At 45.0% G+C, this 19,811-nt stretch overlaps 1 protein-coding gene across 1 annotated transcript in view; it reads left to right on the top strand.

Moving 5' to 3' along the window:
- The window catches only part of LOC115166760 (very long-chain acyl-CoA synthetase-like), a 38,491-nt gene extending 22,455 nt beyond the window's left edge, over positions 1-16,036 (top strand). Inside the window, exons 4-10 of the mRNA XM_029720537.1 lie at positions 7,278-7,402; positions 7,901-8,095; positions 9,098-9,188; positions 9,432-9,630; positions 10,062-10,159; positions 15,378-15,508; positions 15,707-16,036. Of these exons, the coding sequence (XP_029576397.1) occupies positions 7,278-7,402; positions 7,901-8,095; positions 9,098-9,188; positions 9,432-9,630; positions 10,062-10,159; positions 15,378-15,508; positions 15,707-15,880 (1,013 nt within the window). The 3' untranslated portion in view covers positions 15,881-16,036. The remainder of the gene's footprint in view (positions 1-7,277; positions 7,403-7,900; positions 8,096-9,097; positions 9,189-9,431; positions 9,631-10,061; positions 10,160-15,377; positions 15,509-15,706) is intronic.
- The last annotated feature ends 3,775 nt before the right edge of the window (positions 16,037-19,811 follow it).

Genomic DNA, 19,811 nt, shown 5'->3' on the forward strand with positions numbered 1-19,811 from the left:
GGTTCGGTATTCCATCAGAAATCAGCTCAGACAATGGCGCAGCGTTTATACAGAAAGTGGTAAAAATCATAATACAGAGGTTAAGGATGAAACAAAGACTAGGATGTGTGTATCATCCCCAATCGCAAGGTATCGTAGAGAGAGCCAACGGCTCGCTGAAAAACAAAATAATAAAGATTTGCCTATCCACAGGGCTTAACTGGGTAGATGCTTTGCCGCTTGCACTAATGAGCAATCGCATGGAAACTAACAGAAACACGCACTTGTCACCGCATGAAATGCTTACGGGTCGACCCATGCCTGTGCCATCACTAGGGGGACTGTACAAAGGTCCCTCTTTAGACATACTAGAAACAGAACTAAAATCATATGTAAAGCACCTAACCAAGATACATGAAGCTATATATTCAAAGGAGAAAAAGAAGGAACCGGAGCAGAGACCAGAGGGGCCACGCCAGGTGATACCAGGGGACCTGGTCTACATTCGGGTGTTCCGGAGAAAGTGGGATCAACCGAGGAGAGAAGGACCCTACGAGGTGGCCGAAGCAACATCAACAGCCGTCCAGGTGAAAGGAAGCAAGACGTGGTATCATGTCAACCACTGCACCAGGGTCCCAACAGAAAGGAGGAAACAACCGGATAGAAATGAGGACCCAGAGGATGTTGATACACCAAATGGGGGCAAGACAGGAGAAGGAGCAGCGGAAGAGATCGAGGCTCCGGAAGGAAGCCAGGAAGCTAACAGGCCAGGTGAAAGCCAAGAGACGGCTGACACACCACCAACTGCTCTCAGAAGGAGTAAACGAAGTGACAGGGCGGGAGAAGAAACCGGCCAACCAACGATATTCAAACCTGTGGGACCAGAGACTCCAGGGTGGGGGGAAAACGATATGCCTGATACTCCTGGTGATATGCCTACTGTGGCAGATATCTATGGCGAAAGCCCAATACAATGGGACCCAGAAGTACACCCCAGAGAATGGGAACAATTCTTCCCTGGAATTGATGCCTACCCAGATGGGGAGCCAGGTGAATCATAGGAGGGAGATCCACAAACTGAAGAAGGAACTACCCCTGCAGGAGGCACTGAAGAAGAAAATATCCCAACACAAGCTACTGAAGGAGAGACGAGCCCAACAGGAGCTGCCGAAGGAGAAACTACTCAAACAGCAGGAGGAGAAACTTCCCAAAGGAGAGAAGAGGGAGACGTTCCAAGGGCCGAAGGGCAAGGGACTTTTCCCGCAATTGACTTCTCGACACTCACCTGGTCCCCTTGATGAACAATTGAATAGGAAGAAAAGAGAGGAACCTGCCGAACAACCTGGAAGGACAAACAAGGTTAGCATCCCAGTCCCACCTCAGATCAAAACAGGAGAACAGAGATCGGTCGCAATATACAGGATTAAACCCCTACCTGATGTCGCATACTGCGGATGGACACATCATCAGACGAAGGGAGAAGTGATTTGGGACCCAAAAGGATGTGACTTAACAATAACCAAAGAAGAAAATTAATGGGTGCTCAGCATAAATACGATTGAACCCGTTGAAGGAGAATAATTTATAGTTGAACTCACACGTACAAGACTGACTGAGGGGAGTAGTTCAACCACCATGAAAATCGAATTCACACCGACACCCAATCTGAAGGTGCTTACAACGACTAGAACCACGACACCTGTGGCAGCTGCTGTGAACACCACAGTGGTTACCACTAGAGTACCAACTACTACTCTGGGTGAGAAATCTACTATGCCTACAACAAAACCAGAAGCATCAGAAACAGGAGGGTTCTTTACTGACATTTGGAACTTACTGACAAAACCTAACAGCCCACCTCAAGATGAAAACACTGATGAAACAGCGAGTATGTCAGAACCAGAACCGCTCAAGGACAAAACATTGGAAGAAGCAGTAAAGAATGATTGGTATAAGTGAGCTAGGTATACGGCGGACAGACATAGAATGGACAATTGTATCTTGTGCAGCAAATCACCTTTGTCTGAAATGTTAATAGTACCTGAACCGGCATCATTTGACAGTTGTGCTAATTGGAAAAATGCTAATTGTAATCATGGAAAGTACCATATTCCCATGTGTGACATTGAATGCAGAATGGCCTTGGGCAGTACCAGGGGTAAAACTATAATAAATAAGACTGTACTGGCTAATAAGGAATGTGCTGCAAACAACATTAGAACTGATTTAATTAACTAGACCTCAGATAGACAAAAGTACTGTGGTTAAGGGAAAATATGAATGTTTCTATAATTATGGTATTGATGGGATTAATGTAGGAAACACAACTGTTAAATGTGACACTATCTGGGTATTAGAAATTGCGGGGGTTCGCAAATTTGATGAGAAAGGTCTAATTACCAATAGGAGGGGCTCGTGTGGCCACATCACTCAGGTTGCACCATCTCTTACTATGTTAAAGAACCAAGATAGAGGTATTGCTGATAGCTTTGGATGTGTGGGAAAAACAAACTTCTGAATGTTCTTCCTGAAGGATGGACTGTATTGTGTGTTTTAGTCAGAGCAGTCCAACAAGTTACCATTATCAAAACACCACAGGTGGAGCATGCTAAAACTAGAACTAAGAGAGAATATGAATCAGATCCTAAAGTATACCTTGATTCAATTGGACAACCCAGAGGTGTGCCCAATGAGTTTAAGGCCAGGGATGAGGTTAAATCTGGATTGGAATCTATATTTTTGTGGGTAACACCCAATAAGAACTTAGAGTGGATTAATTATATATACTATAATCAACAAAGATGTATTCATTATACTGACTCTGCTTTGACAGCCTTAGGAGAACAGGTAAAGTCCACAAGCCAGATGACATGGCAAAATAGGGAGGCTCTCACCTGGCTCTTAGCAGAGAAGGGGGGAGTTTGTGTAATGTATGGAGATGCTTTCTGTACTTTTATTCCCAATAACACTGCACCTAATGGAACATTTTCCCTAGCTATGAATAAACTTAAAGGGTTAAGAGCAGAAGTAAAGGCGAATGCTGGGTTTGATTCTCATGTCTGGGATTGGTTGGACCTGGCTTTGGGAAAATGGGGTGCTATGTTTACTAGGCTGGCCATTATGATGGGTGGAGGTCTAGTGGCATTAGGTGTTGTATTTTGCTGTGTGTTGCCTTTAGTTAAATCACTTGTGGTCAAGACCACTGTTAAACAGATGTCAGTACATAGAGCAAACCCTAAACGTAAGAGGAGGCCAAGAAAGAAGTTTAAGGAACATATACTAGATCCACCTCTTATAATCAATCCTGTCCCTGGTAACCCTGGACATTATACGGACAAGTATGGAAAACCTTGCAATGCTGTTGGAGGACCCCTTGATTGCCCTTTTGGTAATCCTAGTTGTCTTCATGGGGTAATCCTTGGGGGAGGTTATGAGTGCCATGATTGGCGTCCTGGTGGTTTTCCTGTGTGTGCCAAAGACCCCGATTCGGATGAGATAGTGCTTGTCCATGTACACAAAAAATGTCCGCAACCTAGGCGTTGCAAGTGGTGCTCCCAGGACGACAATGATGGACATTACCATCATCCTGAACCTTTGTTCTGCTCAAAGTGCCAAAGAGGGGATTGTCCTATCTGTGCAGATGAGGAATGTGCCCCTATGATATGAGTTCTGGTATAACTTTGAACACAGCCTTAAGTGTATGTTGTGTTTTGTGTTTGTTTTATGGTTTTTATACATATATACATGTATGCTTTTTCTTTTAATTAAAGTTAGTTTTGCCTTCCTAAAATGAGGAACATTTATTATACGCTAGGTAACAGAGGATGTTCCGGTTACAAGTGTCTACGGACCATGTCCTTAATCTTCTAGCAGTAATGAGTGATACATGCTTCATTTCTGTTAGAGAGCTGTCCGCGAGGGAGGATTGTGTTAGAATGATATTTTTATTTTTGATCACTTAGGCCTTGTTCAGATTCATAGTGGGTGTATTGCCTTTTAATTATTTATATTATGTTTATTATTGCTTTATATTCTTGTTATTATTTTCTATATTCTATCTATACTCTACATAACTGAGATAACCTCAGGCAAGGCTACGTACTACATGGTCATGCTTCTTCATAGTATATTGATTTGTCATATGTACCCTCATGGCTATTTTAAGTTTGACTGGATCTTTTACTCCTATCTATGTTCTTGGATTGGAGATGTTTGGTCCAGTATATGATTATGTTTTATCTTTTCACATTTCGTTCAACAAACTTACCATTTAATGTACCTATTATTATCATTTGCTTCCATCCTTATTTTCTCTAGTTTAATCATGTTTTGTGTGGGACTAATTAGTCCCAGAGGAGGGATTTATGTGGGAGAAAGGTAGACATGCTGAAGGAAGGAAAAACATAGATACATCAGCTAGGGGAAGAGGAGATTAACATCTGACCCTAAGTAATGATGACAAGGACGTTAGGGACCACGTGAGGGCCAGGCAAGCTAAATGTATAGCCATGACTAAATGTATGGCCAGATGGATGAACTTAAGTTAAGTGAACAAGGCCCGGATACACTTAGAGAGAAACACACGAGAGAAGATAACAGGAACATAACCAAGCGTAAGCATGCAATGCACACATTATTTTTATATCCACGTGAGGAGATTTTGGCCACCATTATGTTAGAAATAAGAGCAGATATGGGCGTTATCCTCAGATATGGGCGTTACCCATAGGGTTGAAAGATAAGGGTGGCAGAAAGCATAGGGGGCTTTACTTCATTTACATAAAGGATGGACCTATGTATTGTATGTGCATAAAAGCAGAGCCGGGGCCTGAGGAAGTCAGTTGTTCCCGCGGACCGGCTCAGCTTTACTACTTTGAATTAAAGTCTATATTGAATTTACAAGTTCTTGTAAGAGTGTTATTTTTAAGACAATTTTCCACGACAGAAGCCTGATGCGTGGTGCTGGTACTGGAGGTATCAGCCTGGGAACACGCACCTCAGGGCTAGTGCGGGGAGCGGGAACAGGACGAGTCGGACTGGGCTGACGCACTGGACCGTAGAGGCTTACTGGCGGTCTCGAGCGCAGAACTGGGATCGCTCTTACTGGCTGGATGCCCACTTCCCCCTGGTAAATGTGGGGCGCTGGTACTGCGTGTACCAGCCTAAAAATACTTGGCCTCGCCACAGTACCCATTACCCCGAAGCACGGGACCTGTCCAGTCACTGGTTGCCCAAAAAAGGTACGGGGATTTGGCCTGGGGCTCACTCCTCGCCCAGCCAAACTACCCGTGTGCCCCCCCCACCCAAAAAATAATAATCTTGGGGCTGCCTCTCGGGCTCCCTTAAATCCTCCACAGCCCTGGAAATGCCTCTCCTCAACTCTGCCCATGTCTCCTTTTCCCGACAGTCCATATCATATTCCCATCGCTCCCTTCTCCGCTGCTTGGTCCTTTTGTGGTGGGAGATTCTGTAACGGCTGTCGTCGGGAATAGAGGACCAAAACGCAGCAGGAACGTGGATGCTCATCTTGTTATTTATTTTAAATAAAGAGAACACCAAAATAACAAAACGAAGACCGCACGAACAACAAAACAGTCTTGTCAGGCTCACACAGGCAAAACAAGAAACAATCTCCCACAACACCAAACCAAACAATTACCCATATATAGGACTCTCAATCAGAGGCAACGAGAAAGCACCTGCCTCCAATTGAGAGTCCAACCCCCCATCAACGTAAACATAGAAATGCAACAAACCAGAAAGAACATAGACCAAAACCCGGAAATAATAAATCAAACACCCTACTACATACACCACCACCCCGAAACACATAAACAAAATACCCTCTGCCACGTCCTGACGAAACTACAATAGCAAATAATCCCTAAACTGGTCAGGACGTGACAGTCAGTTAGTGAGTTAGTTAGGTAATCATTCAGTCAGTCAGTGAGTTAGTTAGTTTGTTAGGTAATAATTTAGTCAGTGAGTGAGTGAGTGAGTGAGTGAGTGAGTGAGTGAGTGAGTGAGTGAGTGAGTGAGTGAGTTAGTTAGGTAATCATTCAGTCAGTCAGTTAGTGAGTGAGTGAGTTAGTTAGTTAGTTAATTAGTTAGTTAGGTAATCATTTAGTCAGTCTGTGAGTTAGTTAGTTAGTTAGGTAATAATTCAGTCAGTCAGTGAGTTAGTTAGTTAGGTAATAATTTAGTCAGTCAGTTAGTGAGTTAGTTAGTTTGTTAGGTAATCATTTAGTCAGTCAGTTAGTGAGTGAGTGAGTTAGTTAGTTAGTTAATTAGTTAGTTAGGTAATCATTTAGTCAGTCTGTGAGTTAGTTTGTTAGGTATTCATTTAGTCAGTTAGTGAGTGAGTTAGTTAGTTAGTCATTTAGTCAGTTAGTGAGTTAGTTAATTCATTAGTTAGTTAGTTAGGTAATCATTTAGTCAGTCAGTGAGTTAGTTAGTTAGGTAATCATTTAGTCAGTCAGTTAGTGAATTAGTTTGTTAGGTAATCATATACTCAGTCAGTGAGTTAGTTAGTTAGGTAATCATTTAGTCAGTTTTTTAGTGAGTTAGTTAGTTTATTAGGTAATAATTTAGTCAGTCAGTCAGTGAGTTAGTTAGTTAGTTAAGTAATCATTTAGTCAGTTAGTGAGTTAGTTAGATTGTTAGTTAGGTAATCATTTAGTCAGTCGGTGAGTTAGTTTGTTAGGTAATCATTTAGTCAGTCGGTGAGTTAGTTTGTTAGGTAATCATTTAGTCAGTCAGTTAGTCATTTAGGTAATCATTTAGTCAGTCAGTTAGTGAGTTAGTTAGTTAGGTAATAATTTAGTCAGTTAGTGAGTTAGTTTGTTGGGTAATCATTTAGTCAGTCAGTGAGTGAGTTAGTTTGTTAGGTAATCATTTAGTCAGTCAGTGAGTTAGTTAGGTAATCATTTAGTTAGTCAGTGAGTTAGTTTGTTAGTTAGGTAATCATTTAGTCAGTCAATTAGTGAGTGAGTGAGTGAGTTAGTTAGTTAATCATTTAGTCAGTCAGTTAGTTAGTTAGGTAATCAGTCAGTCAGTCAGTCAGTCAGTCAGTCAGTCAGTCAGTCAGTCAGTCAGTCAGTCAGTCAGTCAGTCAGTCAGTCAGTCAGTCAGTCAGTCAGTCAGTCAGTCAGTCAGTCAGTCAGTCAGTCAGTCAGTCCGTTCGTTCGTTCGTTCGTTCGTTCGTTCGTTCGTTAGTTAATCATTTAGTCAGTTAGTGAGTTAGTTTGTTTGTCCATGAGGTTCTGAGCTCTGTTGAATGCTTTATCTTCTCCTCTCAGGCAACACCGTTGTCCTGAGGTGTAAATTCTCTGCCTCTAACTTCTGGGATGACTGCAGGAAACACAAGGTGACTGTGATCCAGTACATAGGAGAGATCATGAGGTACCTCTGTAACTCACCCAAGGTACTGGAACACATGCCTCCTGTTACTTTCATCATTCAGACCATTAAATACCAAAAATAATAGGGCTGGTAGTATTAAATCATATATCAATGTAAACCAAATACCTGTACATCCTATCCTCTCTCCTCTCCACTCCTCTCTCCTCCTCCTCTCTTCACCTCTATCCTCTCCTCTCCGCTCCTCACCTCTCTCCGCTCCTCTCCTCTCCTCACCTCTCCTCTCTCCTCTCTCCTCTCCGCTCCGCTCCTCACCTCTCTTCTTTCTCTCCTCACCTCACCTCTCCAATTCTCTCCCCTCTTCTCTCCTCACCTCCCCTCTTCTCTCCTCTCTCCTTACCTCTAATCTCCTCCCCTCTCCCCACCTCTCCTCTTCTCTCCTCATCTCCTTTCTCCCCTCCCCTTGTCTCCTCACCTCTCCTCCCCTTATCTCTTCTCTCACCTCTCCTCACCTCTCACCTCCTCTCACCTCTCCCTCTCTCCTCTCCTCTTCTCTCCTCAGAAAGATAATGACAGACATCACAAGGTACGTCTGGCCCTGGGTAACGGGCTTAGAGCAGGCACCTGGTCAGAGTTCCTGCAGCGTTTTGGTGACATCCGTGTCAGTGAATGTTACGGAGCCACCGAGGGAAACATCATCTTTGTCAACTACATCGGGAAAGTCGGAGCGATCGGCAAAGAGCACTTCCTTCATAAAGTGAGACTACTGTCTGGGACACTAATGGCTGCTGTGTTCCAAATACCAGCCTATTCACTTTATAGTGCACTACTTTCAACCAGGGTCCATAGGGCTCTGGTCAAATGTAGTGCACTATTTAGGGAATAGGGTGCCATTGGGATGTAGACACTGAGCTTCTGAGAAAGACTACCTTGTTTCTAATCCTGACAGTCTATGTGAGACGTATTATGTCAGTGTGATGAAGTGTGTCAGGACACTATTCTGTATGGAAACTCAAGTAGAAGTAGAACATCTTTGTTTTCTGGTGGCACGATACTATCTTCATTGTTATTATATACTCGTATTATATAGCTATTACATAGGTATTACTCTCCATACATACATTACACTACATACAGTAGATACATTACACTACATAGATTCATTACACTACATAGATGCATTACACTACATAGATACATTATACTACATAGATATATTACACTGTATATGTACATACATTGTTATTATTTGACCCTGCTGGTCATCTATGAACATTTGAACATCTTGGCCATGTTCTGTTATAATCTCCACCCAGCACAGCCAGAAGAGGACTGGCCACCCATTATAGCCTGGTTCCTCTAGGTTTCTTCCTAGGTTCCGGCCTTTCTTGGGAGTTTTTCCTAGCCACTGTGCTTCTACACTTGCATTGCTTGCTGTTTGGGGTTTTAGACTGGGTTTCTGTACAGTACTTTGTGGCATCAGCTGATGTATGAAGTGCCTTATAAATAGATTTGAGTGATTGATTGATTGATTGATACGGTGTATCATTGTTTTCTCTTGTTATGTGTGTTGTCTGTCTGTCTGTCTGTCTGTCTGTCTGTCTGTCTGTCTGTCTGTCTGTCTGTCTGTCTGTCTGTCTGTCTGTCTGTCTGTCTGTCTGTCTGTCTGTCTGTCTGTCTGTCTGTCTGTCTGTCTGTCTGTCTGTCTGTCTGTCTGTCTGTCTGTCTGTCTGTCTGTCTGTCGTATGTGTGTTCGCAGGCAAGCTTCCCCTACGCTCTGATTCAGTATGACACAGAGAGAGAGGAACCTGTCAAAGACTCTAGAGGTTTCTGTATCAAAGTCCCTAAAGGTGAGAACACACACACACACACACACAAACATATTCACACACACACACATATTCTCACACACACACACACACACACACACACACACACACACACACACACACACACACACACACACACACACACACACACACACACACACACACACACACACACACACACACACACACACACACACATAAACATATTCACACACACACACATATTCACACAGACACCCCATTACTTGTTGTTTTGGTCCTCAGGAGAAACTGGATTGCTGGTTGCCAAGATTACGGCGCAGGCTCCGTTCAGTGGCTATGCTAATAACCAGCAGCAGACAGACAGGAAGAAGCTGAGAGATGTGTTTGTTAAGGGAGATCTATACTTCAACAGTGGAGACCTGCTGAGGATCGACCACGAGGGCTTTATTTACTTCATGGACCGCATCTCAGAGAACTTCAGGTCAGAAACGCTTTAGCTGTTTTACTTTAGTAGTTATCAACTAAAGGTTTAATAATGAGCTGGGTTAAAACGTTTTATGGGGCGGCAGGTAGCCTAGTGGTTAGAGTGTTGGACTTGTAACCGAAAGGTTGGAAGAACTAATCCCCGAGCTGACAAGGTAAACATCTGTCGTTCTGCCCCTGACCAAGGCAGTTAACCCACTGGCTGTCTTTGAAAATAAGAATTTGTTCTTAACTGACTTGCCTAGTTAAATAAAGGTAAAAAAATATATATAAAAAATATGATGTCATGTCCTGTGAATCACCTCCAGGTTGAGTAATGAGTTGAGTTTCTCTAGGTTTCTTCCTTCTTGGAAGTGTCTGCTTCTGCTTGCTCTTTGGGTTCTAGGCCAGGCTACTGTCTGAATTAATTTGATATGAGTTAACATCTAGGTGGAAAGGAGAGAGCGTGGCCACCACGGAGGTGACTGAGCACCTGATCATGGTGGAATGTATCGAAGAAGCCAAGGCCTACGGTGTCAAGGTTCCAGGTGATTTTGCATTTTAGTCATTTAGCAGATAATCTTATCCAGAGGTAGCTAGGTTCAATTAACAGACGTTATTATCCAGAGGTAGCTAGGTTTACATTTACATTTACATTTAAGTCATTTAGCAGACGCTCTTATCCAGAGCGACTTACAAATTGCTGCATTCACCTTATGATATCCAGTGGAACAACCACTTTACAATAGTGCATCTAAATCTTTTAAGGGGGGTTAGAAGGATTACTTTATCCTATCCTAGGTATTCCTTAAAGAGGTGGGGTTTCAGGTGTCTCCGGAAGGTGGTGATTGACTCCGCTGTCCTGGCACCGTGAGGGAGCTTGTTCCACCATTGGGGTGCCAGAGCAGCGAACAGTTTTGACTGGGCTGAGCGGGAACTGTGCTTCCTCAGAGGTAGGGAGGCGAGCAGGCCAGAGGTGGATGAACGCAGTGCCCTTGTTTGGGTGTAGGGCCTGATCAGAGCCTGAAGGTACGGAGGTGCCGTTCCCCTCACAGCTCCGTAGGCAAGCACCATGGTCTTGTAGCGGATGCGAGCTTCAACTGGAAGCCAGTGGAGAGAGCGGAGGAGCGGGGTGACGTGAGAGAACTTGGGAAGGTTGAACACCAGACGGGCTGCGGCGTTCTGGATGAGTTGTAGGGGTTTAATGGCACAGGCAGGGAGCCCAGCCAACAGCCAGTTGCAGTAATCCAGATGGGAGATGACAAGTGCCTGGATTAGGACCTGCGCTGCTTCCTGTGTGAGGCAGGGTCGTACTCTGCGAATGTTGTAGAGCATGAACCTACAGGATCGGGTCACCGCCTTGATGTTAGTGGAGAACGACAGGGTGTTGTCCAGGGTCACGCCAAGGTTCTTAGCACTCTGGGAGGAGGACACAATGGAGTTGTCATCCGTGATGGCGAGATCATGGAATGGGCAGTCCTTCCCTGGGAGGAAGAGCAGCTCCGTCTTGCCGAGGTTCAGCTTGAGGTGGTGATCCGTCATCCACACTGATATGTCTGCCAGACATGCAGAGATGCGATTCGCCACCTGGTTATCAGAAGGGGGAAAGGAGAAGATTAATTGTGTGTCGTCTGCATAGCAATGATAGGAGAGACCATGTGAGGATATGACAGAGCCAAGAGACTTGGTGTATAGTGAGAATAGGAGAGGGCCTAGAACAGAGCCCTGGGGACACAAGTGGTGAGAGCACGTGGTGTGGAGACAGATTCTCGCCACATCACCTGGTAGGAGCGACCTGTCAGGTAGGACGCAATCCAAGGGCAGTGTGAGCAGGACCAGCGGTGTCGTTTGACTTAGCAAAGGAGGATCGGATGTCGTCGACCTTCTTTTCAAAATGGTTGACGATGTCATCCGCAGAGAGGGAGGGGGGGGAGGGGGAGGAGGATTCAGGAGGGAGGAGAAGGTGGCAAAGAGCTTCCTAGGGTTAGAGGCAGATGCTTGGAATTTAGAGTGGTAGAAAGTGGCTTTAGCAGCAGAGACAGAAGAGGAAAATGTAGAGAGGAGGGAGTGAAAGGATGCCAGGTCCGCAGGAAGGCGAGTTTTCCTCCATTTCCGCTCGGCTGCCCGGAGCCCTGTTCTGTGAGCTCGCAGTGAGTCGTCGAGCCACGGAGCAGGAGGGGAGGACCGAGCCGGCCTGGAGGATAGGGGACAGAGAAAATCAAAGGATGCAGAAAGGGAGGAGAGGAGGGTTGAAGAGGCAGAATCAGGAGATAGATTGGAGAAGGTTTGAGCAGAGGGAAGAGATGATAGGATGGAAGAGGAGAGAGTAGCGGGGGAGAGAGAGCGAAGGTTGGGACGGCGCAATACCATCCAAGTAGGGGCAGAGTGAGAAGTGTTGGATGAGAGCGAGAGGGAAAAGGATACAAGGTAGTGGTCAGAGACTTGGAGGGGAGTTGCAATGAGATTAGTGGAAGAACAGCATCTAGTAAAGATGAGGTCAAGCGTATTGTCTGCCTTGTGAGTAGGGGGGGAAGGTGAGAGGGTGAGGTCAAAAGAGGAGAGGAGTGGAAAGAAGGAGGCAGAGAGGAATGAGTCAAAGGTAGATGTGGGGAGGTTAAAGTCACCCAGAATTGTGAGAGGTGAGCCATCCTCAGGAAAGGAACTTATCAAGGCGTCAAGCTCATTGATGAACTCTCCATGGGAACCTGGAGGGCGATAAATGATAAGGATGTTAAGCTTGAAAGGGCTGGTAACTGTGACAGCATGGAATTCAAAGGAGGCGATAGACAGATGGGTCAGGGGAGAAAGAGAAAATGTCCACTTGGGAGAGATGAGGATCCCAGTTCCAGCACCCCGCTGACCAGATGCTCTCGGGGTGTGCGAGAACACGTGGGCAGACGAGGAGAGAGCAGTAGGAGTAGCAGTGTTATCTGTGGTAATCCATGTATCCGTCAGTGCCAAGAAGTCGAGGGACTGGAGGGTAGCATAGGCTGAGATGAACTCTGCATTGTTGGCCGCAGACCGGCAGTTCCAGAGGCTGCCGGAGACCTGGAACTCCACGTGGGTCGTGCGCGCTGGGACCACCAGGTTAGAGTGGCAGCGGCCACGCGGTGTGAAGCGTTTGTATGGGCTTTGCAGAGAGGAGAGAACAGGGATAGACAGACACATAGTTGACAGGCTACAGAAGAGGCTACGCTAATGCAAAGGAGATTGGACTACACGTCTCGAATGTTCAGAAAGTTAAGCTTACGTTGCAAAAATCTTATTGACTAAAATGATTAAAATGATACAGTACTGCTGGCTGGTGAAGTAGGCTAGCTAGCAGTGGCTGCGTTGTTGACTTTGTTTGAAAGTGTAGCTGGCTAGGTAACCTCGATAGTTTCAGTACTACACCTTATCATGATACAAAGGCAACTATGTAGCTAGCTAACATAACACTAATCAAGACGTTCCTTTGTAATGTATTTAGTTTCTACAATGCTGCTCGTCGGTAATAGTTGGCTAGGTTTGGAAATGGCGTCGCGGGGGACGAAAATAGCTGGCCAGCTAACCTCGATAATTACTCTAAACTACACAATTATCAAACTATGACAAACTATGACAAAGACAACTTATTGACTAAAATGACTAAAATGATACAGTACTGCTGGCTGGTAAAGTAGGCTAGCTAGCAGTGGCTGCGTTGTTGACTTTGTTTGACAGTGTAGCTGGCTAGGTAACCTCGATAGTTTCAGTACTACACCTTATCATGATACAAAGGCAACTATGTAGCTATCTAACACTAGCTAACCTCGATAATTACTCTAAACTACACAATTATCTTAGATACAAAGACAGCAAAGACAACTATGTAGCTAGCTAACACTACACTATTCAAATCGTTCCGTTGTAATGTATTAGTTTCTACAGTGCTGCTAGTCGGTAGAAGTTGACTAGCTAGCTAGCAGTTGTTGACTAAGTAGTAGAACGGTAGCGCGGCACGGCGGACGAAAATAGCTGGCTAGCTAACCTCGATAATTACTCTAAACTACACAATTATCTTTGATACAAAGACAACTAAGTAGCTAGCTAAAAAATTGCTCAGATCAAACAAATCAAACCATTGTAAGGTTCATTTAACAGGCACTCTTATCCAGAGGTAGCTAGGTTCATTTAGCAGACTCTCTTATCCAGAGGTAGCTAGGTTCATTTAGCAGACTCTCTTATCCAGAGGTAGCTAGGTTCATTTAGCAGACTCTCTTATCCAGAGGTAGCTAGGTTCATTTAACAGACTCTCTCATCCAGAGGTAGATAGGTTAATTTAACAGACTCTCTTATCCAGAGGTAGCTGTCACGTCCTGACCAGTAGAGGGAGAATTTGTATTGTAGTTTGGTCAGGATGTGGCAGAAGGGTATTTATTTCGTATGGTTCGGGTTGTGTGTGTAGTATTAAAGGGGTGTTTGGTTTATGTATTCCAGGGTTTTAGTGTATGTTCTGGTTTTGGTTTTCTACGGTTTTCTGGTTTGTCTATTTCTTTGTTGTCTGTGTGGCTCCCAATCAGGAACAGCTGTACGTCGTTGTTCCTGATTGGGAGTCATATATTAGGATCTTGTTTTCACCTGGGGTTTTTGTGGGTAGTTGTCTTTTGCACTGCTGTTAATTTAGCCTGCGAAACTGTCATCTGTCATTCTTTGTTTTGTTATTTTTTCCGTGTTCTCTTTAATTATTAAATACAAGATGAGCATTCATATTCCCGCTGCATTTTGGTCATCAATACACAACGACACCCGTGACAGTAGCTAGGTTCATTTAACAGACTCTATTATCCAGAGGTAGCTAGGTTCATTTAACCTCTCTAGGGTCGGCGGGACGAAATCGTCCCACCTACGTAACAGCCAGTGGAATCCTGTGGCGCGTTATTCAAATACCTTAGGAATGCTATTACTTCAATTTCTCAAACATATGACTATTTTACAGCATTTTAACAGACTCTCTTATCCAGAGGTAGCTAGGTTCATTTAGCAGACAATCTTATCCAGAGGTAGCTAGGTTCATTTAACAGACTCTCTTATCCAGAGGTAGCTAGGTTCCTTTAACAGACTCTCTTATCCAGAGGTAGCTAGGTTCATTTAACAGACTCTCTTATCCAGAGGTAGCTAGGTTCATTTAACAGACTATCTTATCCAGAGGTAGCTAGGTTCATTTAGCAGACTCTCTTATCCAGAGGTAGCTAGGTTCATTTAACAGACTCTCTTATCCAGAGGTAGCTAGGTTCATTTAACAGACTCTCTTATCCAGAGGTAGCTAGGTTCATTTAATAGACTCTCTTATCCAGAGGTAGCTAGGTTCATTTAACAGACTCTCTTATCCAGAGGTAGCTAGGTTCATTTAACAGACTCTCTTATCCAGAGGTAGCTAGGTTCATTTAACAGACTCTCTTATCCAGAGGTAGATAGGTTCATTTAACAGACTCTCTTATCCAGAGCGACTTAGTCACCTCATTAAACATATGTTTTTTATAGAATAGTTTTATTCATAGAATGTTTTATATACACTACACACAGTTGACATAGTATATATAGCTACATATAACAATACACACCTACCCACCTACAACACACACAGTCACATCATTGTGTAGTTATTAACCCAGTGCGTTCTTCTCATGTTGGCTGTGAAGGACCAGCACTTTAAAGGGGGAGAATTTAATATCAATGAGAATTTTTGAAAATGTATTAAAGTCAGCTGTCTCTCTTGGTGATCCTGCTTTGTGACGTACCCCACAGGATACGAGGGGAGGGTTGGAATGGCAGCGGTCAAACTGAAAGATGACATGGAGTTTGACAGTAAAGCCACACTGGAGCACGTCAAGACCTGCCTGCCCAGCTACGCTAGACCACGCTTCATACGCATACAGGTGATCCCGTGGGAATAATGTTCAAATCACAATCCTCGTCATGATACCTTTTATTTACAAAGCACTTAAAGCTACCATCTGGGAAATGTTGAAGAGATTACCTGATCCCAGATTGTACCTTTTTAAAGATTTTCTCAAATGCTTAAGATTCATAAAACGTACATTTTAATGCAATTTATTTTATTTTAAAAATCCCAGAATTCCCTGGCTGTGACTGGAACGTTCAAGCAGATGAAGGTGAAGCTAGCCGAAGAGGGATTCAACCCATCCGTGATGCAGGATCGATTATACTTCCTGGAGGACAGTAAGGGATACATCCCCATGACACAGGAGATGTACCACTCTATTTCTGATGGAAAAATACACTTATGATTGATTTTCTTTTACAGATTTTCTAACTGTTAATCTCTTATTTTACAATTAACTGTCAAATTTTTCACTGTTGTGTTTAAATGAAAGGGAGCAAAATACTAATGTCAAAGACCAAGTTTTAACATTTTGTGCATTTAATGACTATTGAGAAAAAAATTGAAAATGAAAACTGAACATTTTATGGAAAATTGGTAAATAAATAAATATACTAAAGACATATTGTGTATCTATCTGAGATGTGTGGCTGTGTCACTTAAAAAAATGATATCTGATAAAAAATAATAAATAAAAGACGTCAGAGCTCTGCCATCTCTGCACCCTGAAATCACAAAGGTGTTTGTGGGAAACATTTGGGAGGGAGACTACAGGGTCGTATGCATCGGGCACCAACTGGAAGAAAACGGATTGGACCAAGGTGGGACCACCTGAACTTGTACAATAAGAAACATTGATTTTCCATTTCAAAACATGTTGCTACGGTGTGCCTAATGAATACGACCCAGGGGCTAACCTTGGCTACAGTAGAGCAGGAAAGTTAGTGGTATCTACTGTAGTCACAGAGGAACAAGACCAACAGCTGAGTCTCCTACACCCAGAGGAGGACCAGGGATTTGGGGAGATCTGAGCTTTGGGGCGATCTGAAGTCCCCTGACAGGGCAGCACACCTGGTAGCGCCCACACTGCACCCACAGGTGGCAGAAACTGGGCAAGCTGTAGAACTTGGTGAGCTTCCTCAGGACCCGTTTTCCCAGCTGGTTGGAATTGGTTGGAGAAGGCCACTCTGGGATCTGAAAGAGGCCTGAGGGGCTTGGGCCTGAGGAGAGACGCCTGAGCTGGGTGTCATTTAGGGGGTGGATGAGGTCTGGGTCTTTATGTCCAGGCTGCGAGTCCGTGACAGAGCTAGAGAGAGGCTTAGAAAGGGGATCAGTGTTATGACCAAACAGGGGCCCAATGGGGCCAGGTAAGGGCTCACTGCTGCAGCTCAGAGAGCGTACTGTCCTCCTCGACCTGTTCTCAGACCCAGACTTTTCTTTATCCATCCAGAATGGTGGTTGTGGTCTAAATCCAGTCTTATCACTGTCCAAGCGGAGCTGTGGTTGGACCCTCTGAACTCTGAAGGCAGCAGTACAGGGGATATCTTTAGGGCCGTCTCTGGCTCCTGTCTCTGGGTCCTGGCTGGTCTGGGCCTGGCTGGTCCCGAGCTCTCTGGGTCCTGTCTTGGGGCTGGTCTGTGTTGGGCCGGCCTCCAGCTCTTTGGATCCTGTCTTGGGGCTGGTCTGTGTTTGGCCGGCCTCTAGCTCTTTGGATCCTGTCTTGGGACTGGTCTGTGTCGGGTCGGCCTCGAGCTCTTTGGATCCTGTCTTGGGGCTGGTCTGTGTTGTGCCTGCCTCTAGCTCTTTGGATCCTGTCTTGGTGCTAGTCTGTGTCTGGCCGGCCTCCAGCTCTTTGGATCCTGTCTTGGGACTGGTCTGTGTCGGGTCGACCTCGAGCTCTTTGGATCCTGTCTTGGGGCTGGTCTGTGTTGTGCCTGCCTCTAGCTCTTTGGATCCTGTCTTGGTGCTAGTCTGTGTCTGGCCGGCCTCCAGCTCTTTGGATCCTGTCTTGCGGCTGGTCTGTGTCGGGTCGGCCTCCAGCTCTTTGGATCCTGTCTTGGGGCTGGTCTGTGTCGAGCCGGCCGCTAGCTCTTTGGATCCGGTCTTGGGGCTGGTCTGTGTCGGGCCAGCCTCCAGCTCTTTGGATCCTGTCTTGGGGCTGGTCTGTGTCGAGCCGGCCGCTAGCTCTTTGGATCCGGTCTTGGGGCTGGTCTGTGTCTGGCCGGCCTCCAGCTCTTTGGATCCTGTCTTGGGGCTGGTCTGTGTCGGGCCGGTCTCTTGCTTTTTGGGTGTTTTCAGTGTTTCATCCTCTGTGTCACTGATGGCCTTTTCAATCTGCTTTGGTTTCCTAGTCATGAGAGAGGCAGCCAAGCCCTCTGCTGCTGTTGTTGTGTGATTCTCCGAATCACTGTTTGTCTCTGACAGCTTCTCAACAGTTTTTCTGACTGGAGACTGCTGCTCCTCCATTTTACTGACTGCCTGTTTTTCAGCATCCTCGGCCAGAAGGTCGGTGGCCATTTTGCGAATGATGTTCCAGTCCCTGATAATGTCCTCTGAGGTGGTCAGCTGTGACGTCACGGTGAAGCGGATGATGCGTTTCCTATCGATGTCAGCGGGGACAAGGTACATGGTGCCGGACCGCGTCAGTCGCCTTAGCAACTCCTGAGTCAGAGCATTCCCTTCCTGAGAGAGAGAGAGGGAGGGTGAGACAGAGAGAGAGGGAGGGGGGAGGAGAGATGGGGAGACAGAGAGAAGGGGGGAGACAGAGAGAGAGAAGGGGGAGAGAGAGATTTGACAGTTGAGAGATACCTGTGTTTGGCCCTTTTCTCATTGACGTATGTTTAAGGAGAGGCAGTGCGACGAGATTTCAATTGACATAATGTGTAAGTAAGCTCTGTATTTATATCCTAAAATAGGCCCATTTATTTGTGTTCTGAGAAAATGTGAACGTGATCAAATTTACATTTTTATTCAAACTAGAGTTGGGTTCAATAGTTAGGCCGGGATTCAGTTTGGAGTTGGGTTCAATAGTTAGGCCGGGATTCAACCCAAATCAGGTTGGAGTTGGGTTCAATAGTCAGGCCGGGATTCAATCCAAATCAGGTTGGAGTTGGGTTCAATAGTCAGGCCGGGATTCAATCCAAATCAGGTTGGAGTTGGGTTCAATAGTCAGGCCGGGATTCAATCCAAATCAGGTTGGAGTTGGGTTCAATAGTCAGGCCGGGATTCAATCCAAATCAGGTTGGAGTTGGGTTCAATAGTTAGGCCGGGATTCAACCCAAATCAGGTTGGAGTTGGGTTCAATAGTCAGGCCGGGATTCAACCCAAATCAGGTTGGAGTTGGGTTCAATAGTTAGGCCAGGATTCAATCCAAATCAGGTTGGAGTTGGGTTCAATAGTCAGGCCGGGATTCAATCCAAATCAGCTTGGAGTTGGTTTCAATAGTTAGGCCAGGATTCAATCCAAATCAGGTTGGAGTTGGGTTCAATAGTCAGGCCGGGATTCAATCCAAATCAGGTTGGAGTTGGGTTCAATAGTCAGGCCGGGACTCAATCCAAATCAGCTTGGAGTTGGGTTCAATACTTAGGCCCGGATCTAATCCAGTCAGGTTGGAGTTGGGTTCAATGTAGGCCATGAATTCAAACCATTTAGGTTGGAGACAATGCTGCTTTTAAAGGCAATGTTCCCACGTTAGCAGAGACCTCATTAAAATGCTGCATATGTAGACTCAACCAGAAACAACCTTTAAGTGGAGCATTGTCCAAAGACTGTGATCGGATTGAATCCCAGCCTTAGAGGTGGGTTGGGCAGACCCAGGTTATCCACGTGAAGGAATGGTCTCTATCAGTGTTCTGCCCTTCACCTTGAGCAGCATAATAACACACATACCTGTTACCTCACAGGCTTAAACAGACAATGACTGACCTTTGAACTCCTGGCTGTGATAGCAGTTGACCTCTAAGCTGTACATTGCCATGAACAAGCCCTGTCAATCATTATCCAGCTCAGAGCAACAGGCTGAATTCTGACCTATACAGTATGTTCACAGGTGACCATGACATGTAAGAACCAGCTATGTGGACATTGTAGAGACCCATCTCTATACTGTGTTCTGTGTGAGATGGTGAATCCTGTTCAAATGTTCCTCAATGGGAGATGTACAGTATATGATACAACACAACACAACACAACTTTACAACACAATACAACACAACTTTACAATACAACACAACTTTACAATACAATACAACACAACTTTACAACACAACTTTACAACACAATACAACACAACTACACAACTTTACAATACAACACAACTTTACAACACAACTTTACAA

Source organism: Salmo trutta, chromosome 29 (assembly GCF_901001165.1).
Source record: "Salmo trutta chromosome 29, fSalTru1.1, whole genome shotgun sequence".
NCBI classification, from domain to species: Eukaryota; Metazoa; Chordata; class Actinopteri; order Salmoniformes; family Salmonidae; genus Salmo; species Salmo trutta.